The following is a 27,956-nucleotide window of genomic DNA, read 5'->3' on the forward strand; positions in this document are numbered from 1 at the left end:
ACTTTTGTTCCATTTAATTTCTTCATTAGCTCATTCTTCTAAATGTTTCTAGTTTTGAGTGTTGCATTGCTAATGGCGAAGCACACTAATATTTTAGCTATTGCATGACATTTTTTTATATGAAAAAATGAAACACCTCGAGAAGGAAAATTATTCCATGGAGAGAAGAAGATGCTTCAAGAGAAGAATCTCTAGTACAGGTATATATATAAATCCCCCTTAATAAATTAAATGTATTATAGTCATATTATAATGGAAACAAAGTATTATGTTTTATAATTAATATTCTAATTGTTTTGCATTATTAGAATTTTCTTATTTTATAATATAATACAAAGACTAAATTACTTTTTAGCTCTAAATTAATCCTAAAATTATATGAGTGTATTATAATCACACTTGATAATGGAACTTCACAAATATAGAACTTTTTTTTTCTTCTTTCACAATAAGAAAATGTTTTCTTTTCTTTTTATTTTCTTTATTAATAATTAAACAATTTTTTTACTCTCTCTTCTTCTTAATTTATTTGTCTTCTTTATTAATTGTTCTTTCTTTATTTTTTATTTTTTTTTTTTTTCTAGATTGGTCGATTCAATGTTCATCTTTAGCTTTTCTTTCAATCCTAACTTTGATCACTGTTAATTTCATTCAATGGCTGGATGACATGAAAAAAATTTATCTAGAGAGCTTGAAAACAATATTTTGGTAATTGAAATTGAATGCTTATATATATGCGTTTAAATTAATATATTTTAAGGGCGTTTGCAGATTCAACAAAAAAAAAAATGAAAATTTTGGAGGTGTGTTTATGTTTTTTTCTTCTTTGCAAATATAGCAAAAAAATTGGTCCAAGCCCAAACAAAAGTTTTTTAAATGTCTATAACATCCTTCAACCCTTAAAAATAACATCCAAGACACTCACGGAAAAGGAAAACACACACCTTTTCCGAAGTATGTTTAATATACTTTGTTAATGGAGAATATATATGAGCCTATCGATATACCTTATTCAAAGATTATCAATGATACTATGATACTAGCTAGTTAGGTAATCGTCTTAATGATATATTATTGATACATTAATAATATGCTTGAAGTTGTATTTTGAATGAGTAATAATATGTACTATCGATATACCAATATTATATTTCAAATGAATTTTAAATGAGTATGGACATACTTTCAATACACGAATGTGTTATACTTGAAATTGCATTTTGAGTAAATATTTTCACTAGGAATACCAGATTCATAACCTAGGGCAAATGGAAGAAATATCGGGTATGGGATACCGAATGGTAAAAGATGGATATGGGATACCCTAGTTTATTGTATTTCTCTATAAAACTCAGAAACTCGGTCTTATATGTTGGATATATAAGTTACCACTGGTGTTTTAGTCCAAGTGGGAGTTTGTTGGGTTTTATGTCCTAAAACTCGTGATTTGTAAACAATGGAACTTATTCTGAAAATTTAATGAGGTGTTATTGAATAGATTTTTTGCTTAAATAGTAATCCAATAAACATGAAAGTCCCTTGACTATTGGATGAGTACTTGAACTTTATGTGGAGACATAAAGGTGGATCAGGTTCAAGTAAATAGTCAAAATGATCTATAGTATATTAATAAGATTGGGTACCTTAATCTCGTAACACTATTGGATGCAGCCTGCTCTGTAGTTGTTACAAGGAATTGTAAAGTGCTACAAATATAGTGATTCTAATTCGTTCATGTTGGGACATGAGAAGTGGGGGTGTCCTTGTGTAAAAGGGTTTGTACAAGATCGGACCACGAAATCAGTCACTCTTACTTTATAACGTTGTTTATTGTTTAAGACTGACTATTTCAATGCGATGACCTAGGTAACTTGACCTTAATCCTGAGCTAACTATGAATCCTGTTTATTTGGAATTATCCTTAGATTTGCATAGGTGAGGGTTGGCTCAACAGTGCTGGCTCAATAAACCTCCCATTTCAGGGGTAAGACTGGATAGATAGCTGGGGATATAGGGTGCAAGTCGGATTTCACTCCTACCCACTTTACGGATAGTAGAGAGGTTGTTCCCTTAAGTGCTGATTCTGGGTCTTAAACAAGGGACACTGCCCTCTCTTTAGCCCGAGAGGGACTCGGTTTTGTTGATTGGGTCACAAAACAATTGTTCATTAGGGGATCAGTGGAGACTTAAGGAACAAGAGGTAATTTCGGGGGTAAAACAGATATTCGACTCAGCCATACTACGAATAACCTGTGAAGAGTTGACTTACTAATCATGGATATATCGAGTGGACATAATATATCTACAGTGAGGGGAGTTCAATTATAGGCTTTAGTGGAGTGACCCATTAGTTAATGAATGGGGGTTAGATCGGTCTAATGAGTTTAGCTGATTAATCTCGGATCGTTGGAGCCTATGATCTGTAGGTCCACGAGGTACCCCTACTGGCTCGAAAATGGATTAGCTCTAGAGTAGCATGATAAGTTAATTTGAAACGTTCAAATCAGAATCAATCGAAATTGGAGAATATATATTTAAATATGATTTAAATATATGAAGATGAATTTGTGTAAAATTAATTTAATATTAGATATTAAATTAATTAGAATTATTTAAATTATTTAAATAATTATTTATTAATTTTATTAGAAAATTAATTTTTAATATTAATAAATTTTGATTTTAGAAATCAATTATGATTTTAAAATAAAAATTGGATTTTGGAAATAGAATTACACAAAAAGGAAAAATGGATTTTTCAACTTCATCTTCAACTAGCTCACAAAGAACCCATTATCTTCAACCTTCAATAACTCCAAGCATGAGCTGCATCTCATGCAGTAAATTTTTTTGCATGATAGTCTGCAATATATTGAAGAGATTGGAGTGAAGTTGAAGTGATTGCAACCGATTGAATTTTTCTAAAAATTCGGGTAGAAGGTGTTCTTCATTTAGGTTGTTGCAGTGAGAATTCTCCAAATTCCCTTTGATTCCAGCTTATTTTGAGTCCCACAACTCAATCTAGAGCACCAAGAGAATAGTAGGAAATATCTTGTGGTGGTCTGCTCAAAGATTTGGAGGAATTAGTAGCTAGAAATCAAAATTTCAACGGTTCTTCAAAGGTATCTCTTGAAACCCATTAAATTCTGTTTGAGCATATTTTTGTTTCTGCCAAAATTAATCAATTAGAGTGCTTATCAATCTTCGTCGCTTCCACTGCGTGTCATCATATAAGCATTCAATTCGGTTTAGTTTTGGTTTGGTGGGTGTTTTTTATATGAAAAATATGAAACTATTGTATTGATATGGTTTTCTGAGTTTTGGCCTTTAATTTCTCGTTTAAATTTTTAATTGGCTCTTGTTTGATGAGCTTATATGTCTTCCCAAGAGTCTGTAATTTATTTGAAGTCATTAGAGTTGAAATTAAGCTATAATTCGAAGAAACAAGCAAAGAGGCCGAGTTACAAATTCCAAAAAATCAGCCTCTGTTCATATCGTCGTTTAGCTTCATGCATTAGATGATGTGAAGAAAAGCTAAACTATCGTGTAGCTTCGGGCGTTGATCGTTTAGGTGTTTTGCACTAGACGATCGTGTTCTTGCGGGAGCTAAGCGATGTCTTATATTGCTATACGATGGCACTACACGATTGTGTAGCTTCGCGTGGGAGCTAAGAGATAGCACTAAACGATCGTTTAGCTTTGATCGACAGCTAAGCGATGCGTTGAGTTGCTAAGCGATAGCACTACGTGATCGTTTACCTATGCGTAGAAGTTGGGCGATGCGTCGAGAGCTATACGATAACACTAAGCAGTCGCTTACCTTATGCACGCGCTAAATGATCAAGACCAAGCGTTAGATGATGGTGCTAAGCGGTCGTGTAGTAAATGTCCATGCTAAACGATGAAGCTGCGTGATAGTGTTAGACACTAAGCGATCGTGTAGCGTCCTTCGGCACTAGACAATGACACTATGCAATAGAAGGCAAACACTACACGATTGTGTAGTTTGATCAGGAACTATGCGATAGCTACTAAACGATCAGGCCAACGCATGACAATGGTCGTTAATGCTAAACGATCAGTCTTAGCAAGATATTAAGCGAGAGTGAGAGCAGTCGGTTCGCCCGGTTCTCTTAAGGTCTGGTCCAATTCAACTTCAAATGGTTTTTGGCTGGTCCGATTCAGACTCTGCTAATCCAATTCAGACGGTTCGGGTCCGGTTCAAGTAGTTTGGAGCAGCTCGAGCGATGTTGAAGCTGTTTTTATAATAGTTAGGCTTTTGTTCGCTTGTTTTTGCTAAAACTAATACCATATCAGCTTGTGTTTAATTATTTATACATTGGATGTATGTTATAATTAAATAAATCTTGTATGTGCATACAGTATGCCATTTAGATTTAAAATCCCACCATAGGAAGCATGCAACATGCATTAAAAGTATGTTATAATTTGTTATAATATATAGTATGTGTGTTAGGGTTTCTTGTATTTAATATAATGGTTATATTAAATATTGAATGCATGTATGTTATGGATGTATAGCATGTCTAAAATTTTATAAGCTGTTATAAAATTGGGTTAGATATTTAAAATCCATAACATAGAACAGTTGCATTCTCACATAGGTTAACCACTTGTTTTAATAGTTAAAATAGGTCGTTAAAACTTGTAAAACTAGAGTTACAAACTCAACCGGTATATAATCCTGTCGAAGGTTAGGAGTATTTAAGTTGACAGTCTACAGAACACCTCCTACCTAGGGATTATGGCCGAATTATTTGAGCGTTGGTAACTGGTTTTATGAGTATTCATGATCGATCTGAGATAATAAAAGGGTTTATCACCTAGACATCGTAGGTTTAAGTCCACTTATAAGTGTTATACTTGGATAAACCACATAGACTTAGTGTTGTTTTTTTATAAACCGAAAAAGAACCTAAGTATAATTTTACCTAAAAATTAGAACACTTTAGTGGTAATCAATAACTTCTATATGATAGAGTTATTAGAAAACTTCAATGGGAGATTAATAACATATATGATATGTTATTCTTAGCTCTTACGTCTCTAAGAGTTCACAATTTGGATTTAAGCGGTACTTCGTGTCACCCTTGGAGTGACCTCCATATGGAAAGTATTTTTTACCTTAAATTTAGATTTTGGTGAATAAAGGGAAGTTGTTCGAACAGAAATCAAGTTTACGATTTCAACTGCCACGTCTCCACATAGTTTGCACCTAAGATTCATATGACGCTTCGTGTCACCCTGGGAGTGACCTCCATACAGAAAGCAGATGTATGTGTCAATATCAAGGTAAATGAAGGAAGTAGTTCATAGTAAGTGGGTAAAGGAAATGTGTCAACATATCCTACGGTCTTCTCCATTAGTCTGAACTGTGAGATTCCTATGTTGTGCCTGCTGGTTAGCTTTAAGCGGCCATTTGCTAGTCGTTTAACGACGACTATCTCCACGGAGGGTTGTAATATAGGATTCGGAACAACCCAGGCTTCAGTAAAATGAATAAAGTCTTATAGTTCCGTCTTGGGTATTGTCTTCTATTTTGGAGGCATACTCATATTGTTCTATAAGATCTGAAAATGGCGGGTCTACACTTACAGAATTAGTAAGTGTTAATAATTTCTAACCAAAAGCGGTACCTAAATGACTATCGGAATATGAGTTATTCTGGAGATAGTATTTAGACAAGAATGTCTTGTTGTAGTATCGTTGCAAAAGAATAATTTTGGGTACATTATTAAAATTGCTAAAATGTGATTGGATTTAAAAGCAATTTACTTATAGAATTTGTTTATAATTTCAGAATGACGAGTTCAATATTACAAGTGTTGGCATCGGATAAACTCATCGAGGATAATTATGTAACTTAGAAATCAAATTTGAACATGATACTTGTGATAGACGATTTGCGGTTTATCTTAACTGAGGATTGTCTTCCCATTTCTAGCTCTAACACAAACCAAAATGTTCGGGATGTGTATGATAGATGAGTCAGGGCAAATGATAAAGCCCGTGCTTATATCCTCGCCAGCTTATCTGATGTTATGGCAAAGAAACATGAGGATATGGGTACTGCTAAAGAGATTATGGAATCTCTACGAGGGATGTTTGAACAATCATCCTTCACCCTGAGGCATGATGCCATCAAGTACGTTTACAATAGTCGCATGAAAGAGCAAACCAATGTTCGTGAACATGTCCTGGACATGATGGTCCACTTTAATGTGGCAGAAGTAAACAGTGTTGTCATGGACTAGAGAAGTCAAGTTGGTTTTATTTTGGAATCTCTTCCGAAGAGTTTTCTGTAATTCTGTTCGGATGCATTGATGAATAAAATTGAATACAACTTGATACTCTACTTAATGAGCTACAGGCTTACCAGACAATGTTGAGAACAAAGGGTCTAGAGTCAAAAGTTAATGTTACTACTGACGAGAAGAGAGGAATGTCCTCCAGTCTGATGTTGCCTCCTCTTCAAAGAGTAAGAGTATTTCTGTGAAGAAAGGCAAAATGAAAGGGAAGAAGAAGCCTGCTAGAAAGAAAAGAAAGGATAACGCTACAGATAAAGGGAAATGTTTCCACTGCAACAAAGAAGGGCACTAGAGGAGAAACTGTCCTCAGTACCTTGCCGAGTAGAGAGCTAAGAAAGGCAATCAAGCTAACTAGTCCCTGGGACCATTTGCTCAGCTCATCCAATGGGAGAAGTTGCTACTTATTTTTACAGATTTGTAAAGCTTGTAAAGAACAAATTGTATATACTTTTGTGATAAATGAAATGTTCATTTTCAAAAATTATGTTTATTCAAGCAACTTCTGTTAAGAATCAAACTGCTAAAAGCCATTTCTAAATATTCATATATTTAAATGGCTAGATCAAAGTATAGAAAGTTTAAAGATTTCTATATCTGACTGTTAACAAAGAGTTGTTGAGACAGGTCAGATGCATCTTATTCAAAGAGTTGAGAGTACTTCATTGTAGTGGGAGGAAACTGTGCTTCCTAGCCATTATTGAGAATGGGATGCATTCCAATATAGTTTATTCAAAAGCCTATTATATACTAAAATGTTTACAATGATTCTCTCGACTAAAGTGTTTTAGAATTATCTAGTAGGACTAGGAATACCAGATTAATAACCTAGGGCAAGTCGAAAAAATATCGGGTATGGGATACCGAATGGTAAAAGATGGGTATGGGATGCCCTAGTTTATTGTATTTCTCTATAAAACTCAAAAACTCAGCCTTATATATCGGATATATAAGTTACCAATGGAGTTTTAGTCCAAGTGGGAGTTTGTTGGGTTTTATGTCCTAAAATTCGTGGTTTGTAAACAATGAAACTTATTCTGAAAAATTCAATAAGGTGTTATTGAATAGATATTTTGCTTAAACAGAAATCCAATAAACATGAAAGTCCCTTGACTATTGGATGAGTACTTGAACTTTATGTGGAGACATAAAGGTAGATCAGGTTCAAGTAAATAGTCAAAATGATCTATAGTATATGAATAAGGTTGGGTACCTTATTCTGGTAACACTATTGGATGAGGTCTGCTCTGTAGTTGTTACAAGGAGTTGTAAAGTGCTACAAACAAAGTGATCCTAATTCATTCATGTTGGGACATGAGGAGTGGGGGTGTCATTGTGCAAAAGGGTTTGTACAAGATCGGACCACGAAATCAGTCACTCTTACTTTATAACGTTGTTTATTGTTTAAGACTGACTATTTCAATGCGATGACCTAGGTAACTTGACCTTAATCCTGAGCTAACTATGAACTCCTGTTTATTTGGAATTATCCTTAGATTTGCATAGGTGAAGGTTGGCTCAACAGTGCCGGCTCAATAAACCTCCCATTTCAGGGGTAAGACTGGATAGATAGCTAGGGACACAAGGTGCAAGACGGAATTCACTCCTACCCACTTTACGGATAGTAAAGAGGTTGTTCCCTTAAGCACTGATTCTGGGTCTTGAAGGGACCCTGCCCTCTCATTGGCCCGAGAGGGACTCGGTTTTGTTGATTGGATCACAAAACAATTATTCAGTAGGGGATCAGTTGAGACTTAAGGAACAAGAGGTAATTTCGAGGGTAAAACAGAGATTCGACTCAGTCGTTACTACGAACAACCTGTGAAGGGTTGACTTACTAATCATGGATATATCGAGTGGACATAATATATCTACAGTGAAGGGAGTTCAACTATGGGCTTTAGTGGAATGACCCATTAGTTAACGAATGGGAGTTAGATCGATCTAGTGAGTTTAGCCGATTAATCTCGGATCGTTAGAGCCCATGATCTGTAGGTCCACGAGGTACTCCTGCTAGCTCGAAAATGAATTAGCTCTAGAGTAGTGTGATAAGTTAATTTGAAACGTTCAAATTAGAATCAAACGGAATTGGAGAATACATATTTAAATATGATTTAAATATATGAAGATGAATTTGTGTAAAATTAATTTAATATTGGATACTAAATTAATTAGAATTATTTAAATTATTTAAATAATTATTTATTAATTTTATTAGAAAATTAATTTATTTAAATTAATAAACTTTGATTTTAGAAATCAATTATGATTTTAAAATAAAATTGGATTTTGGAAATAGAATTACACAAAAAAGAAAAATGGATTTTTCAACTTCAACTTCAATTAGTTCACAAAGAACCCATTATCTTCAACCTTCAATTACTCCAAGTATGAGCTGCATCCCATGCAGCAAATCTCTTTGCATGATAGTCTGCAATGTATTGAAGATATTGGAGTGAAGTTGAAGTGATTGCAACCGATTGAATTTTTCTGAAAATTCGGGTAAAAGAAGGTGTTCTTCATTTGGGTTTTTGTAGTGAGTATTCTCCAAATTCCCTTTGATTTCAGCTTATTTTGAATCCCACAACTCAATTTAGAGCACCAAAAGAATAGTAGATAAGATCTTGTGATGGTCTACACAAAGATTTGGAGGAATTAGTGGCTGAAAAATCAAGATTTCAACGATTCTTCAAAGGTATGTCTTGAAACCCATTAAATTTTGTTTAAGCATGTTTTCGTTTCTGCCAAAATTAATCAATTAGAGTGCTTATCGATCATCGTCGCTTTTGTTGCATACTGGTACCATCCCAACATAAAGTCAATGTTGAGTTATATTGTTGATACACTTGAATATTCATAAAATGATATACTTTTGTCTTACATCAATTAATCACTAGTACTTTATATATGAGACAACTTAAAATATTAATAAAATGATACCCTTATATTTTATTTCAAATTATTATTGATTTACATCTGATGTTCTTATAATATCAATAAATTAATAGATATATGTTTTACTTCAAATGAATTTTCATTGAAAATTGATAGAAAATGAATATTTATTTATCTTCTACTTCAAACTAATGTTCCTTGACTTATGATAAAAAATAAATGTTGGTTGTTGTTGTTGGGGTTGATGCCCTAAAGTCTCGTATTCTGTAGTTTGTAAACAGTTTGTACGAACACTTGTGATGTATAATATATGATATTTACTTCACTTCTTGATTTTGCTCATCTGAATGTTTTATTTGCTTTTCCACAAACCAATAAACTAAAATCCCTGGTTATCTTTATGTAACTTAAGCATGTATGTAGTGACATACAAGTGGATCGTGGCTTAAGTAATAACCAAAATGGTTTGTAGTATATGGATATAGGAGGGAAACCTTATCCTGGTAACGCTACAGATTCGGTCCGCTTTGTGGAATAGTTACGAGTATTGTGACTTGTCACAGATGGTCTAATCTTGATCATTCATGTAGGGGACATGCAAACGGGGGCGTCCTATACAAAGAGTTTGTATAAGATCTGACCACAAATTATTAACATATCGTTATATAACGTCGTTCATGACAGAGACTTCACTTCACTAGGATGACCATAGATAACATGACCTCAATCCTGAGTAAGTTGGAAACTCCTGCCATTGAGGGCGGTCCTTTGATTTGCATGAGTGCAAGTGGCCAGGCTACTGACTCAAACCTACCACTTTAGGGATTTGTCTGATTTGGGAGCTGGGAACTCAACTACACAAGATGGAATTCACTCCTTCCCCGAAGCAGGTGTAAGTAGATAAATAGCTCCCTTAAGGACTGATTTCAGGTCTTGAACGATGTAGCACCACATACCTTCTCATGGCCCGAGAGGTGTTCACACATAGTTGGACTACATTGTATTGTCCATTAGAGGGATCAGTGGTACTTAAGGAGTGAGATGTAACTACAAGGACAAAACGATAAATTGCCCATATGTACTTACAAGCATTTGTGAAGGGTCATCGTACTTATGATTGGTTATATCCAATGGACACAGAAATATATCTGTGGTAAGAAGAGTTCAGTTGTCGCTTAGTGGAATTCCTAGCAGTTAACGGATGGTCTATCTCGTGGCAAAAGAGTTTAGTCAACTATTCACGTACTGTTGGAGCTTTGAGCCATAGGTCTATAAGGTCCTCTTAGTAGCTTCAATACAAGTTGAGAATCAGTTTTTGGGTCAGTTTGAAATGTTCAAACTGACAAGAGAGATTTCGATTATATATGATATAATTGGACTTGTTAATTATATATGATATGATTGACTAAATGTATGAGATATATTATTTTAGAGGAAATTAGATATAAATATGATTTATATCAAGTAGAGGAGAAAACACTATAGTTGATATATGATATCAAACTATAGGTTAAGAATATAATATGATTATATTCATTATTTTATTAATTAGGTGGTTATGAGATAATTGGCTGAAGTTTTCTCCGAATTCGTGCGATTGTGGGAAGTTGAATTCAGTTCTAGTAACTGAAGAATAAAATAAAAATTGTTTTCATTTTGCAAGGGACATGCTAATTCGCTCAAGGTGTGAAAGTATTATATCGCTTAGTGGTTAGAGCCTATACGATAGTGTCCGCCTACTAAACGATCACACACTCGCGTTTACTAAACGATCGCCCCCGATTTCTTAAACGATCGTTTACCTTCATTAAACGATCTCTTATCGCGCCGAGCGTATCTAAACGATTGCTTACCTTTTGATAGACGATCGTTTAGCAATTACTACACGATCGTGTACCCCGACCTAAATAACCAAGCACCCAACTATACAATGGTCTCCCTTTTCTCCCACTTGCTTGTTCGTAGTACACAATTGCTTTTCTTCCTCCCCTCTACCAATTCCATCAAAGTCCACCCTTTGAATTCTCACTTCGAGAATACTGAGGGATTCGAGTGATGGTGTCATCCCCATTGCCTTTTATTCGTGCATTGCTATTCGTATAGACGATCGTAATGGTGCTAGGGGATTGCTTGTTGGACGAATAGAAGCGTGAAGATTTAGTTCACGGTGAGACCGAGTTCTTATGAAGAAAGTCTTCAATTGGTATGTTCTCTCGGTCTTTTGGTTTTATCTTTTAAATCATGCCAGTAATTAGTGTTTTCAATGCATATTTATATGATAGAATGTCTGTGTGGAAATTCTGTCACAATGAAATTGGAAAGATTCGCTTCCGCTCATAGGTACTCTTGTATAAATGTTCCTTCAATTAGTATCAGAGCCAGTTTTCTGATATTCCAATTTCATTAATGCAAAGAATTGCATATACATTCTCTGTAGGTGCAGTATATCTACTCTCTATTTAATAGTTAAATCCTTTGTGGATGTGTGGATTAATGGAGTTTTCTGGGATAATACCACGGTTTATAATTCTTTTACATTTTCAGTTAATTGTAAAGGCCCCTGCGTTTTTGGGCATAATTAATTGCTATCGAATCTGTAATTTTAAAGTTAGTTTGCATTTTGAGTCGTTCATGAAGAAGTTCGAAGCAAGGGTTGCTGTTCTTCGAGGAAGAAGACGACCAAGCATTGGTCGAGTCGTGTAGACGATGAGGTAGGTGATCGTTGAGTATCGGATGCTCGGGTGTTGTTTAACGCACACGCGCACTAGACGATCGTATAGTTCAGCAAGCTTCATCACTTAGTAACTGACTATACGATCGCGGAGTAATCGCACGGTAAATCGTTTATCTCTTCGCGTGTTAAGCAATCGTCTAGACAATAAGGCTTCACAGCCTCATTGTCCTCTAAGTAATCGTTTAGCTTTTCGCGTTGTCGTCTAGTGTGTGCTAAGCGATCGTTTACCTGGAGGAGTTTACTAAACGATGGAGCTTTGCCCAGCAGTTCAAGACCCGGTTCGCCTGTGAATCGGTTTGCTCGATGGAAAAATGTAATAGATAGAATTTTTTTCATTCCAGTTTTGTGTAGGATCATCCCAGTCCATTAATCTTTGGTTTAATATATGAGATGTATGTTTATTTTATATGTCATATGGTATGTACATATAGAAAATCCCACTTAGGTTATGCATTGGTCATGCATCATCTCTTTATTATAAATGTTATAATTGAGAGAAGCGTGATTTAAATTACATAAGAGCATGCTCATGCATCATATAATATAAGAGTTATATTTATGCATGCATAAAAAGCATTGATATGCATCATCTTTATATTATAATTGTTATAGTATAAGGGTGTATGGAAAGCATGTTTGCTTGGTTATTACATGTATATAAAAGTTATGTATAGTAATGACCGGACATTGCATGAAGCATGACACAAGGTTACTTTATAAGTGTTATAAATGCCTTGTTATGTGCAATGTGTTTTAGTTGTTTCTTTTTAATGGTTAAAGAGAAATTTGAACTAAAAGCAATAAGAAAGACATGCATGCTCATTTAGGTTTAATTCATGGTTTTAAAATGTTTAAAATTTGGACGACATAGACCTAAGATCACGGTTTTAATATGATTAACAACCCTTAGGCTTTAATCTTTTAATCAATTTAATAGGATTAAATTGACTAATAAAAGGTTAAAGTGTAGCAAATCTATCTATAAGGGACCTTTTGGCTAAGGCAGGTTCTGTCTAGGCTGGGGAATTTAAGTTGACGAAAACGTAACACCCCTACCTGGGAACCTACCTGGAAAAGGTTAAAGTGTAGCAAATCTATCTATAAGGGACCTTTTGGCTAAGGCAGGTTCTGTCTAGGCTGGGGAATTTAAGTTGACGAAAACGTAACACCCCTACCTGGGAACCTACCTGGAAAGGTGAATTAGATAGATTTGATGCATGCATGCAAGTTAAGGACAGTCCATTGAAGTGTTTAAATGTGACTAATTGAACTTGTTTATTTCATAGATAAAAGTTATTTATGAGCGGACTTATAAAGATGACTTAGACTAAAATCAGTAGTCGGATTCTCTAGGTTAATGAACCCCTAGGTAGAACATTCAGTGGGAGGTACTAGGGGCATCTGATGCTTCATTTAAACCTTTCACGTTTTTCCCATATAGTTCACACCGTGAGATCTACCCTCGGCCTCGTGCCACCCTGGGAGTGTCCCCCTAAAGGATGGTGTTTGGGTAGGTCAATATCAAGGTGGTTGGGGAGAGTGTTCGTAGTAAGTGGGAGCGGGAAGTGCGACAGCATATCCCACGATCTCCCTCATTAGATTGAATAAAGTTTCTATGCATCACCTCGAGGCACTCTGGGAGTGTCCCCCTATGGATGGCAATTTTGCTCGTTTCTTTATTTGATCTCTTATAAGAGGATAAGGTTACTTAGTCTCTTGTCCTAATCTGCTTCTTCCGTACGGTGGGCTCATTAGGCGGGACTCTGGCACCAAAAGTGAGGGGTCACACACTTACATGGAGCTGTTAAAGGTTAACAGTTCTGGACCAAATAAATGGTGGTTGTTAGGTTCAGTTCCAATAGTTAGTTCTGCCTAATGGTTGAGAATGTCTCATCCTAGTGAAGGGTATTTGATCACCCCACCAGTGACGTTTGTCTTGCCTCACTGGTGCATCATTGCAAAATAGAAGTCTTAAAACACTTAGGGTACTTGGAAATTTTTTTGCTAAAATTAATTGGTTAAAATGTGGTTTAGCAAAAGCTTATAAAAGTTTGTTCGTTTTTCAGCAACAAGTTCTTAAAATGGCTACAGCCACTTTGACTTTGCTTAGCACCGAGAAACTTACTGGGGATAATTTTTCAACATGAAAACATATGATCACGACTATTCTAATCATCGAGGATCTCATGTTTGCCCTTACAGAGGTTTGTCCTCCTATTCTAGCTCCCAATGCCGCTCAAAATGTTCAGGAGGCATACGAGCGATGGACACGGGCAAATGAGAAGGCCCGAGCCTATATCTTGGCAAGTCTTAATGACGTGTTGGCCAAGAAGCATGAGCCCATGGTCTCAGTGTGTGAGATCACAGAGTCCCTGCGGGGGATGTTTGGACAACCGTCTGAACAGCTAAAGCATGAGGCTCTTAAATACATATTCAACTCTAAAATGGAGGAAGGCACCTCTATTCGTGAATATGTGCTTAACATGATGGTCCACTTCAATGTGGTCGAGTTGAATGGGTCTACTATCGATGAGGGCAGATAGGTTAGCATAATCCTGCATTCTTTGTCGGAGAGCTTTCTGCACTTTGTTGGCAATGTGATTCTTAACAAAGTGAAATACACCCTTACATCTCTCCTCAACGAGTTGCAGACATACCAATCTTTACTGAAAATTAAGGAGAGGAAAAAGGCTGAGGCAAATGTTGCTTCATCCTCAAGGACGTTCCATCGAGGTTCGACCTTAGGAACGAAGTCTGTACCTTCTACTTCTAACTCTGCACCTTCTACTTCTAACTCTGCAAAGGGAAAGAAGAAGAAGAGTAGTAAGGGGAAAAGGAAAGCGCCTGTTAACCCGCCACCTGTCACTCCAAGAAGGCGTCCGCTACCGATTGAAAAAGGAAAATGTTTCTACTGCAACTAGGATGGAAACTAAAAGAGGAACTGTCCTCGCTGGCTGAAGGAAAGGAAGGCTGCCAAGGCAAATAAAGGTAAATATGATTTACTTGTACTAGAAATATGTTCAGTGGAGAATGATGATTCTACCTGGATAATTAATTCGGGTGCCACTAATCATGTTTGTTCTTCTTTTCAGGGGATTAGATCCTGGCGACAGCTAGAGGTTAGTGAGATGACGATGCGAGTAGGCACCAGACATGTTGTCTCAGTTGTGGTAGTCGGAGGCATCCAGTAATCTTTATAGAATAGGTTTCTAGTTTTGAAAGATGTATATTTTGTTCCTGAACTTAAAAGGAACCTTAAAAGTGTCTGTTGCAATGTAAATATACGCTTTCTTTTAATGTGGATAAAGTGTTTATTCATAAAGATGGTGTTCATATTTGTATAGCTTATCTGGAAAGTAACTTGTATGCGGTGAGACTGTTAGCCTTAAGTTCCCTCCATAACACAGAGTTGTTTAAATCTGTCATAACTCAATTTAAACGTCAAAGAATTTATCCAAAAGAAAATGTCCAACTTTGGCACCTTCGATTAGGGCACATCAATCTCAATAGGATTGAGAGATTGGTGAAGAATGGACTTCTAAGTGAGTTAGAAGAAAATTCTTTACCGATGTGTGAATCTTGCCTTGAGGGTAAGATGACTAAAAGACCTTTTACTGGAAAAGGTTATCGAGCAAAGAGCCTCTTGAGTTAGTACATCCGCCTTTGTGGTCCTATGAATGTGCGAGCCCGAGGTGGCTATGAGTATTTTATCAGTTTTACTAATGATTACTCTAGGTATGAGTATGTTTATCTAATACAACGGAAGTCTAAATGCTTTGAAAAGCTCAAAGAGTTCAAGGCTGAAGTTGAAAACGCATTGGATAGACGGATTGAAACACTTCGATCGGATCGAGGTGGAGATTTTTTGGACTCGTCATTCCAAGACTATTTGATAGAACATAGAATCGTTTCCCAACTCTCAGTGTCGGGTACACCTCAGCAGAATGTGTAGCAGAAAAGAGAAATAAAACCTTGTTGGACATGGTTCATTCGATGATGAGTTGCACTTCCTTATCGGACTCGTTTTGGGGTTTCGCAGTGGAGACTGTGGTATACATACTCAACTGTGTTCCTTCCAAGATTGTTGCAAGAACACCTCTGAAGTTGTGGAACAGGCTTAAAGCTAGTTTACGTCACTTATGCATTTGGGGTTACCCTGCACATGTGCTTGAGGCAAATCTCAAGAAGTTGGAACCACGGTCGAGGTTATCCCTCTTTGTAGGTTACCCCAAAGGTACACAGGGGGTAATTTTTATGGTCCATCAGAAAATAGGTGTTTGTTTCCACGAATGCTACTTTCCTAGAGAAGGATCATATTAGGGAGCACAATCTACGTAGTAAAGTCGTATTACGTGAGCTTTCCATTGAAACTACTGAAACTTCAACAAGAGTTGTTGAAAGACCTGCTTCATCAGCAAGATTTGTTTATGATAGTTCATCTAGTAGGTCGGTTTTACCTCAAGAGTTGAGGGAACCTCGACGCCGTGGGAGGGTTGTGAACCCACCCATTCTCTATCTGGGTTTCATGAAAATCCTTGCTATGGTAGCAAATGGACGTTGAGGATCCGTTGTCTTATCAGAAGGCAATGGAGGGCATAGACCAGAATAAATGGGTCAAAGCTATAGATCTCGAGATGAAGTTGATGTACTTCAACTCATTATAGGATCTTGTAAATCAGCCTGATGGGGAAAGACCTATAAGTTGTAAATGGATCTACAAGTGCAAATGAGGTACTGATGGGTAGGTACAAACCTTCAAGGCTCGACTTGTGGCAAAGGGAGTCGACTATGAGGAGACTTTCTCGCTTGTTGCCATGTTAAAGTCGATCCACATCCTTCTGTCCATTGCAACTTATTATAATTATGAGATTTGGCAAATGGACGTCAAGACGGCCTTTCTGAATGACAATCTTGAGGAGACCATTAACATGGTCCAACCCGAGGGATACATAGCCCAAGGTCAAGAGCAAAATGTTTGCAAACTGAATCGGTCCATTTATGGGCTGAAATAAGCATCTAGATCTTGGAACATACGGTTTGATACTGTGATCAAATCATATGGCTTTGACCAGAACATTGATGAACCTTGTGTTTACAAGAAGATTATCAACGCTTCAGTAGTTTTCTTAGTGTTGTATGTAGACGATATACTACTCATTGGGGATGATGTAGGTCTACTAACTGCAATTAAAAGCTGGCTAGCGACCCAATTCCAAATGAAAGATTTGGGAGAGGCTTAGTTTGTTCTGGGTATACAAATCTTTCGGGATCGTAACAACAAAGTTCTAACACTTTCTCAGGCATCATACATTAACAAAGTGTTGCTCAAGTACTCGATGCAGGACTCCAAAAAGGGCCTACTGCTGTTTAGGCAAGAAGTCACTTTGTCTAAGGACATGTGTCCTAAGACGCCTCAAAAGGTTGAGGAAATGAGACGGGCCTCATATGCGTTTGTCGTTGGCAGTTTGATGTATGCGATGCTCTGCACTAGGCTAGACATTTGCTATGCTGTGGGTATAGTTAGTAGGTATCAGTCTAACCCAGGCTAGGGTCATTAGACTGCAGTGAAGAATATCCTCGAGTATCTTCGGAGAACGAGGGATTACATGCTCATGTATGGATCTGGGGATTTGATCCTTACTGGATACACAAATTCTGACTTTCAGACTGACAAGGACTCTCGCAAGTCCACTTCAGGGTCAGTCTTTACTCTTAACGGAGGAGTTGTAGTGTGGCAAAGCACTAAGCAGGGGTGCATCGTTGACTCCACTATGGAGGCGGAGTACGTAGCGACTTGTGAAGCTGCTAAGAAGGCCATCTGGCTCAGGAAGTTCTTGACAGAACTGGAAGTTGTTCTAGATATTTTTAGGCCAATCACCCTCTATTGTGACAATAGTGGAGCTGTGGCAAACTCCAAGGAGCCTAGAAGTCACAGGCATGGAAAACAAATAGAGCGGAAGTATCACCTGATCTGCGACATAGTGCTTCGAGGGGACGTGATCGTCATGAAGATCGCTTTGAAGCACAATGTTGCTAACCCGTTTACGAAGGCTCTCACGGCTACAGTTTTAGAGGGTCACTTTCAAAGCATGGGTTTATGGGACTGCTTGCGGCTGAACTAGGGCAAGTGAGAGATTTTCTTATACTGGGCTTTTATGCCCTAGTTTATTGTTTTGTACTTTTTTTGTACACCCCACTTCGCTTTAGGACAAGTGGGAGATTGTTAGGATGCCCTAAAGTCTCGTGTCCTGTAGTTTGTAAACAGTTTGTACGAACGCTTGTGATGTATAATATATGATATTTACTTCACTTCTTGATTTTGCTCATCCGAATGTTCTATCTGCTTTACCACAAACCAATAAACTAAAATCCCTGGTTATCTTTATGTAACTTAAGCATGTATGTGGTGACATACAAGTGGATCATGTCTTAAGTGATAACCAAGATGTGTAGTATATGGATATAGGAGGGAAACCTTATCCTTGTAACACTATGGATGTGGCCCGCTTTGTGGAATAGTTCCAAGTGTTGTGACTTGTCAAAGATCGTCTGATCCTGATCATTTCTATAGGGGACATGCAAGTGGGGGCGTCCTATACAAATATTTTGTATAAGACCTGACCACGAAGTGTTAACATCTCGTTATATAACGTCGTTCATGACAGAGACTTCACTTCACTAGGATGACCATAGGTAACATGACCTCAATCCTGAATGAGTTGGGAACTACTGACTATACCCACATAGTAGGAAATGTAACTATAGGGGGAAAATGGTAAATTGGTCCAGCTGTACTTACGAGCATCTGTTTAGGGTCATCGTATTGATGATTGATTATATCTGATGGACATAGAAATATATCTGTAGTAAGAAGAGTTCAGCTGTCGGTCTTTAGTGGAATGCCTGGCAGTTAACGGATGGTAGATATCATGGCTAAAGAGTTTAGTCAGTTATTCACGTACCGTTGGAGCTTCGAGTCATAGGTCCATAAGGTCCCCTTGGTAACTTGGATACAAGTTGAGAATCAGTTTTTGGGTCAATTTAAAATGTCAAATTGACAAGAGAGAGTTCGATTATATATGATATAATTGAACTAGTTAATTATATATAATTGATTTTATGTATGAGATACATTTGGAGGAAATTGGATATAAATATGATTTATATCTAGTGGAGGAAAAATACCATGGTTAATATATGATATTAAACCATAGATTATAAATATAATGTGATTGTATTTATTATTTATTAATTGAACAGTTATGGGATAATTGGCCAGCGTCTCTTCTGTTTTCGTAACTGATAAGTAAGATGAAGAATCGTTTTGAGACGCTTAAATAACTCACCGTGTGTTGCGATTCTAGGGAGTCACCGCTTAGTAAATCAGAGCATATACGATAGTGTTGTTTACTGAATGATCGCTTACACCCGCGCACGTGTTACTTACTAAATGATCGCTTATCTCTTACTAAATGATCGTTTAGCGCCCGAGCTTTACTAAACGATCATATAGACTATTGCTTAGCTTTTCCTACACGATCGTATACTTCACCTAAAAGATCAAGCATTTTGTCTATACGATAGACGAGTCTTTCTCCCACTTACTTGATCGTTGTATACGATCTCTTTTCCTCCTCCCCTCTACCAAATCCGCACAGAGCCCACTCGTTGGATTCTTACTCCGAGAATATTGAGGGTTCCAAGTGGTGTTGTCGTCCCTTTTCTTCATTTGTTCGTGTGGAGATTGTTCGTGGTAGACGATTGGGTGTTGTTGAACGATAGCTTGCCGTTCCAGCGAAAGCGAGATTTGCTGTGAAGAAAGTCTTCAACTGGTATGTTCTCTCGGTCTCTTGTGTATTTATCCTTTAAGCATGCCAGTTATTTAGCGTTGTTAATACATAACTGTATGTGTGAATGTATGTGTGGAAATTCTGTCACAATGAATTGGAAAGATCAACTTCCGCTCATAGGTACTCTTGTATAAGAGTTCCTTCAAACATTCACTGTATTTGAAAATATTTCTAACCGTTTTTCCATTTAATATAATTATCCATAATATTATTTTTCTTTCCAAATATCAAATGTTTGTTCGTGCTTAAATTTTAGTTGATCTTTTACATGTTAATTTAATTAAAAACATACTTTTTATCGGTTTTCTCTTACGATAATACTAACATTAACAACAGGTACAGTAATTTTTTATATATATTTTTTACGTATTTTACTATATTAATTTTTAAAAATAAATACATCTGTATAATATCAAAAATAAAATTTATAATTTATATCGTTACCTTATTTTATCAAGAATATAATTACATTTGTATTATTATAAAATTAAACTAAATAAAAAAAAAATACAATAAGTACATCACACATGGTAAAAAACTAGTACAACAAATTTATTCAAAGTTTAACTTGACCGACTTATTTACAAAGGCAGTACCTACAATAACCTTTGAAAAATTGGTATACAACATCGGAATGCGACGATTAAGAGATCTCAAGTGATGTTTTCACGAGGAGAGCGAATATATTTTATTCTTTTAGGATTATTGGATCATATGAAATATGTGTTTTTTTTTCTTTCACTGAGATTATTTCATATATTTATAATTGACATCTAAGGATAAATATTATAAATAGGTGTTAGATGCTCATGCTTAGTATCCAATATCAAATATCATTTTTCCATTATCACATATAATCCCATTCAACCACTTATGCATAGTTTCCAAAGTGTACCACATCCTATTTACCACCTTGCCTATAAATAACAACATTTTTGTGTATCTTGAAATAATACACATGGTTGAGAAATCCACTTCAAAATTCCACTTAATTATCCAATTTTCATAATTTTAGATATTTTATTTATTTATTATTATATTATATTTTTTTCATATTCGTATTCTCGTTGTGCTCCATTGTACTCTTCAATTTCACAACATTCTCCTATTAGCTTTGTTATTATTCTTTTAAAGAGCATATAGGCTTAGAATAATTTCATTAATTTTTATAAAAAAAAAAAACTAATTATTAAATATAAAGTAATAAATTTACTCTCACATTTATGGTGTGATGATCAAATAAATTGAAATTATCACGACACGTGTTAAAAACTAGTTGATATAAAAATACAAAGGTTGGAAAAAACGTTTTTTGGACAACATTATCCTTTTCTTTTCATATAATACCTAAACTACCCTCTAAATTTTTTTCTAATTCTTGTACTAAAATCCACACGCGCCCTCATCAATGTTTTAACCACCTCGGGGACAGTTTGATTTTTGTGAATATAGATAATTAGAATTATAGATGTCCAAAATTATAGATAATCAGAATTACAGATATCTGACATCTTTTATAATTAGGTTTATTTTGTAGGAATATTGAATAACTCTTTTTTTTTTTTTTGTACGATTTTTACTTGAAAATGTATTTGTTTCAAAACTTCCTTTATGACTATTCATTACTAATCAACTTAACTTAATTTCAATTCATATAACATATTTGTTTTGTTAATTTATTTTTAAAAAAAATTAATACAATTATATTATTTTTATTTGTTACTGTCCTATACAACATAATATATATTAATTTAAAAATATTAATTTATTTTATTTTTAAAATAAATTAATATAGTTATATTATGAAAGAATTTTTTAAAAAAATCTTAATTGGAACAAAAATAATTCAAACTTGTGTTTTGTTTATGAGTCATTTCATCCTATTTGTATAAATGCTTTTTAATTAAAAGTTCATTATTGCTTTTTTTTTCTTCTTCATGCACCCAATTATAATATTTATGGTATTTGTTACGTGAATATTTTTTCTTAAGAATATTAAATCTATTTTTAAGTTATACTTTGCATCTTTAAACTATTAAAAAAAACATTAAGTCCATCTTTATTTATAAGTTTTATTGCATAACGTTAAAGATAATATATGATAATTTTTTTTATTAAAACAATATTACTTAATTTAAAAAAAAAAAAAAAAACCTTTCATACACCCACATTAATTAAAACCGGTTCTTAAGCATGTTTAATATTCTTAAATACAATTATAATCATTGAAAAATGATGAAAAATTAAATGGTAAAATATTTAGAAATTTTCAAAATAGAAAAATAAGAGAAACTATATATATAAAATAGCAAATTTAATCTTCTTTAACGGATGCTAATAAAGGTTGATAGAAGTCTAGTGTCTATCAGTGTTTGACATTTCTGTAAATAGTTTGATATTTTTTTCCATCAATGAAAATTTCTCAAAAATATTTTAGTTTTTCACTAAAATAATACTAATTCAAAAACCCCCGTAGACATTCAAGTTATCAAAAAAAAAAAAAAGACTCATGATCATTTTTTGTACTTAAATACACTTATGAATTAAATAAAGGAACAAATAATATGGTAAAATATGAAGAAAAAAAATATTTTATTTATTTATAAAAAAAGTTAGGGAGAAATTGCAAGTTTAATAAAAAAAAAAAATTAAAAATTGAACGCGTATCTCTAGGTTTTACTTTTTTTTACAAACATGGCAAAAAACTTCCGCTGAAAATTTGATTGGTATCTGATTTCTATGTGATTGTTATTTGGTTTTTATGTGATTATCACATCTGTAATTACAAAAAAATCAAAGTCATGACTTTGATTTTTTAAAATATATTTAAACTCTCGCTTTCCAATTTCCTACTATTATAAAAAGTAGTACTTTTTGTCCATTTGGTGTGTGCATCAACGTACTACTACGATTAAATTTCAAATGAAGAAAAAAAAAAAGTGACACGACACGTGTAGAAACCCTATTGCATATAAAGCTGTATATATACTATACTATATCATGTTCATTGGTAGAAGAAGCTAGCGTTGTGCTTAGAGAGAAAGATAAGAGAGATGGGGAGTGAAGGGTCTTTGCCATTGTTTGAGACCAAAGAAGAAAAGGGAAGAGCTGCTTATAGAGTATTTGCAGCCTCCATTTTTGTGGGGATTTGTTTAATTTGGAGCTATAGAGTGAAGTTTATACCAGAGAATGAAGGAGGAAGAAGATGGGCTTGGCTTGGTATGTTTGCTGCTGAGATATGGTTTGGATTTTATTGGGTTCTCACTCAGGCTCCTCGCTGGAATCCAATTCATAGGTCCATCTTTAAACACAACCTCTCACAAAGGTCGGTGTGCATGTTTCGGAGTCAAATAATTTTGAAACAGTTAAAATTACTTTTATCATACTAATTATTCTGAAAATATGCCTTTAATGTCAACATGAGCGTAGCTCAGTTGGTATGATACTCGTACTATTAAAGAAAAATACACATCTAATCATTCAAAATTAATTCAATATTTGATCTTCTACTTCTAGATGTAATTTATGTATCATCAAAATTGATTTTGAATGATTAAAATTATGTTTCAAAGTGAAATTGAAAATGACATAAGTGATTTTAACCATTTATGTTTTTAATGGGACGATCTATTACATAGTTTATCTCTCCTTATTTTCTATGATGTTTGAATTGGGATATTGTTGTGGAACATTCTCTCTCTCAATTTCTCTAACTTTATTTATTTGTTGTTTTTTTAGTAAGATAGAGGTAGAAGAATTCAAACCGCAAACTTTTTAAGGGACGTTTGGATTAAGGGAATTGGGATGGGAATAAAAGTGGGAATGGGTAAGAGATACACATCTTCTTGTTTGGTACAAAGAAGCTTTAGGCATGGGAATATGCATTCCTTATACCCATGAATGATACTCATCCAAAAGTGTGGATTTTCTTAACGTCTACTCTCCCTCTTTGATACATAAATTTATTTTTTTATTTTATATTATTAAAACTAATTGATATATGAATATTAAATTTATAATTTAGAAAATGGTATTGAATTTTAAATTATACTATTTAACTACTCGAGAATCCTAAATTAATTAATTAATTATATAATAAACCATAAAGAACCGATGTTTTAATACTATTAATTCACTAATAAATTATATATGTAATTAATTAATTATCATTATAATTAATATTTTATAAGATTGTTTTTTAATAATTATAATTAGTTTACCATTGATTAATTATAATTCATTATTTTTTAATCACAAAATGTTATCTTTTAAACTGGTTTTGATGGTTTTATTAATTAATACATTATATTTATATAAATTCATCAAATCATGTAATCAAGTAACTTTAATTATAAATTACTCATTTTACAAACATTGTAATTAATAATTTAATTAATATCATTATTCAATAGTTAAATAATTAATTTTGCTAAAAACTTTGAATTAAATTTATTGTTTATCAATTAATCTATCAAAATTTTATAGAGATGTCCTTATTAACTTTATAAATAAAATACAAAGCTAATTTGTTACCATAAAGTTTTGATAACATTCTCATGTACAATCAAACACAATCATCTTTGATTCCCACAACATATTTAATTTCTGGACATCTTTAAAACCTTAAACCAAACAGTCCCTTAGTCATTAACATATCCATATGCGAGTTTTGGCATTTATTTATTGTTTCAAATGGATATCGTTGTGGAAGAGACTTTCTTTCCCCTCAACCTTAGTCTCTTAGTTTTGGTGGTCTTTGAAGTGGGTTTTTTTTTTTATTGTGGTTGGATAAAGAGAAAACTTTAAAATAAGCTTTAAATTTTGAAATAAAATCACTTAGAAAACTTACATAAGTTGAATATATGAACCATAAAAGGAGGAGCACAAAAGTAAAAAGATTAGATTGTGAGTTAGATAGAAAAAGTTATATGAGAAATTGCTATGTAGTTTTTCTTTTGATTGGATAAAGTCTCTTAAGACAGAAGAAGTTGTAAAGAAGAGGGAGACGCTAGTCTCTTATACAAAACAAATCAAGCTGATTACTGTTAAATTTATAATAAAAAAAAAAGTTTAAATAAAAATAATTTCCTTGAAAAACATTTTTTTCTATAGTCAATCCAAACGGACGTTTAGTTTAAGGAATATGTGAAGTTTGGGGTATTTATTGATGAACAGGCATGAGGCAGAGTTTCCCGGAGTGGACATATTTGTATGCACAGCAGACCCGGAGAAGGAGCCATTAGTTATGGTCATGAGCACTGTATTATCAGTCATGGCATACGACTACCCGCCTGAGAAGCTCAGCGTATACCTCTCTGATGACGCAGGCTCCGAGCTCACCTACTATGCTCTCATAGAGGCCTCTGAATTTGCAAAGCACTGGTTACCATTTTGCAAGAAGTTCAACATCCAGCCAAGGTCACCTGCCACTTACTTTGCCTCACAGTCTAATCATCAAGGCAAAGAAGTGCTCTTTATTCAGGTTATTAATGATCTAATAGAATTTTTGTGATCACATTTCTAACAAGGAAAAACAAGCTTTGCTGCAATGTTAGAAAGGATATGGTTGCATTTACTTTGATGTTTTCTTCTTTGCAGAAATTATACAAGGACTTGGAGAGTAGAATCAATGCCGCAGTCAAACGAGGTCGGATTCCTGAAGAAGTACGATCAAGTAATGTAGGATTTTCACAGTGGAAGTCCTATGTATCTCGTCGAGACCATGATACCATCATTCAGGTAATCTCAACGACTTTTTCTCCACATGTTAGATGATAAGTTTAAGCTTTTGGGTCAATCGGTGATTTAAGACTTCATAAAAACTCAAAAAAAAATTAGATTATGTACGTTGATAATGTCGTTCCATAATGCATGTTGCCATTCTTCTCTAGAGATAAGTATTTCTAATATTTGACTCTCTCTGTTACCAACATTCCAGATAGTAATAGATGGGAGAGATCCAAAAGCCACAGATGTTGAAGGATATGTGTTACCAACTTTGGTGTATTTGGCTCGTGAGAAGAGACCTCAATATTTCCATAACTTCAAAGCTGGGGCCATGAATGCCTTGGTAATTATCAACTTGAATGTGCTCAGATACACTCATTTTCGAAATTAAATCGATGCCAATGAACGCGTAGAACATTTGATGTAAGTATCTAACCTGGTGTTAGTGTTTCCATTTTTTAGCTTAGGGTCTCATCACACATAAGCAATGGGCAAATCATACTCAATGTAGACTGTGATATGTATTCCAACAACTCTGATTCCATAAGAGATGCACTTTGCTTCTTAATGGATGAAGAGAAGGGCCATGAGATTGCATATGTTCAGTTTCCACAAAAGTTTCACAACGTAACGAAGAACGACATCTATGGAAGTGCTTTACGAGTCATGAATAAGGTAAGTCGATAAGGTCAATACTAGAAAGTTCATAAAATTTATAGGTAATTTGTATGGTTCTCTTTTATGAAGGTGGAGTTCTCTGGTATGGATGGTTTTGGAGGTCCTCGATATCTTGGAACAGGCTGCTTTCATAGAAGAGACGTTCTATGTGGTAAAAAGTACAGCAAGGGATACAAAAATGATTGGAACAGTAAAAACTTTAGGAATTCTGAAGACAATGTAAATGAACTAGAAGAAAAATCCAAGCATCTAGCAAGTTGTTCATATGAAAAGAACACTCAGTGGGGAAAAGAGGTTGCTCTCTTTGCTCATCTCTCACATTTTTTAGTAGTTTTTTCTCGTAGATTATAAAATAAGGTGGTCATCGCGTTAGGGTTACGATAAATATGGCTGGTAGGTTATAAAATACGGTAGTGCGTTCTGATGTAATCAGAAACTTACCTTTCATACTTTTGCAGGGGCAAGTCATTAATCATAAAGGGGTCTGTGAATGGGCGATGAAAAAACTCCATTCTTGAGCCTAATTATCAACTTTTAACTTGCAGATGGGTTTGAGATATGGATGTATTGTAGAAGATGGTATGACTGGGCTGTCAATACAAAGACAAGGATGGAAATCAATTTATTGTAACCCAGAGAAGGAAGCCTTCCTAGGTGTTGCACCAACCTCATTAATTCAGACACTAGCTCAACATAAGCGATGGTCGGAAGGTGACCTCCAAATTCTTTTATCTAGGTACAGTCCTGCGTCGTTCGGTCGGGGAAAGATCAGCCTAGGCCTACGAATGGTATATTGCATCTATTCTCTGTGGGCAGTTAATTCATTGGCAACATTATATTACTCCACCATCCCCTCACTTTATCTCCTCAGAGGCATTCCCTTGTTTCCAGAGGTACACAACTTTGCTACCTCTTTTACATTTCATATTAATGAAAACTGTCGATGGATCTACTGCTGACTTTAACTACTTTGTGTACTCAGGTTTCAAGCCTGTGGCTGATACCTTTCACATATGTGATATTTGCTAAGTATGTTGCTAGTTTGGTGGAGTTTCTGGTGGCTGGAGGAACAATCCTGGGTTGGTGGAATGAACAGAGGATTTGGCTATATAAGAGAATAAGTTCCTATCTGTTTGCTCTTATAGATACTGTCTTGAAGACACTTGGATTATCTGATGCAGCTTTTGTAATCACAGCTAAAGTGACTGATAAAGAAGTCTCCCAAAGATATGAAAATGAGATGATGGATTTTGGAGCTTCCTCTCCAATGTTTACCATAATAGCAACAATTGCTTTGGTTAATTTGCTTTGCTTTCTTGAGATGATGAAGAAAGCACTGAATGGTGGCAGTGGTTTGGTGATGGTCTTGCAAACAATGGCTTTGCAGGTTCTTGTTTGTGGGATTTTGGTTGTGATCAATTGGCCTTTGTACCAAGGACTTACAGATAGGAGCAAAATGCCAACCTCCCTGGCTATTAAAGCCTTTATCTTGGCCCTAGTAATTTGTATTTCCTTTTCATTACTATTTTAATTGTGGCGCCATGTATTTTCAGATGTAGTTCATTTCTGTAACTTGAAGTTTACTATGGATGTCATCTTGGTTACTTGAGTTGTATTACATGGAAATGATGATTGAAGTTAAGTTTTGGAATTAATTTGGTTTTATCTTCCATCAATCTTGATATTTAATTCCATATTTGGTTTAGGTTTATGTTAATTAAAGTCCGGTTTGGTAATTATTTCGTT

General features: G+C 34.8%; 1 protein-coding gene across 5 annotated transcripts; it reads left to right on the forward strand.

The window, feature by feature from the left end:
* Positions 1–27,865, forward strand: LOC120085506 (cellulose synthase-like protein E1). 5 transcript variants are annotated; one of them, XM_090318012.1, is made up of 11 exons: positions 2–200; positions 2,997–3,122; positions 8,895–9,021; positions 19,614–19,787; positions 24,981–25,287; positions 25,404–25,544; positions 25,744–25,875; positions 25,995–26,207; positions 26,280–26,504; positions 26,756–27,103; positions 27,193–27,865. In XM_090318012.1, the coding sequence occupies exons 5-11, from the start codon at positions 25,051–25,053 to the stop codon at positions 27,739–27,741; spliced, it is 1,845 nt and encodes a 614-aa protein (XP_090174138.1). In that variant the 5' UTR covers positions 2–200; positions 2,997–3,122; positions 8,895–9,021; positions 19,614–19,787; positions 24,981–25,050; the 3' UTR covers positions 27,742–27,865. The 5 variants fall into 5 exon arrangements, with proteins under 5 accessions (XP_090174139.1, XP_090174138.1, XP_090174137.1 ...); XM_090318013.1 differs by lacking the exon at positions 2,997–3,122 and having other exon boundaries at positions 1–200; XM_090318011.1 differs by lacking the exon at positions 2–200 and having other exon boundaries at positions 231–3,122.
* Positions 27,866–27,956: the final 91 nt, after the last annotated feature.

The sequence above is a fragment of the Benincasa hispida genome, chromosome 9, assembly GCF_027475165.1.
Source record: "Benincasa hispida cultivar pf3 chromosome 9, pf3_genome.v1.1, whole genome shotgun sequence".
In the NCBI taxonomy this organism is placed as follows: domain Eukaryota; kingdom Viridiplantae; phylum Streptophyta; class Magnoliopsida; order Cucurbitales; family Cucurbitaceae; genus Benincasa; species Benincasa hispida.

What these genes read in the sequence shown, in the direction of transcription:
- LOC120085506 (XM_039041511.2), top strand. Translation starts at nt 22,859, where the DNA reads ATGGGGAGTGAAGGGTCTTTGCCATTGTTTGAGACCAAAGAAGAAAAG. An exon ending in ACACTCAGTGGGGAAAAGAG is followed by an intron (nt 26,505 to 26,755) that starts GTTGCTCTCTTT and finishes TTTAACTTGCAG; the next exon opens with ATGGGTTTGAGATATGGATG. An exon ending in GCATTCCCTTGTTTCCAGAG is followed by an intron (nt 27,104 to 27,192) that starts GTACACAACTTT and finishes TTGTGTACTCAG; the next exon opens with GTTTCAAGCCTGTGGCTGAT.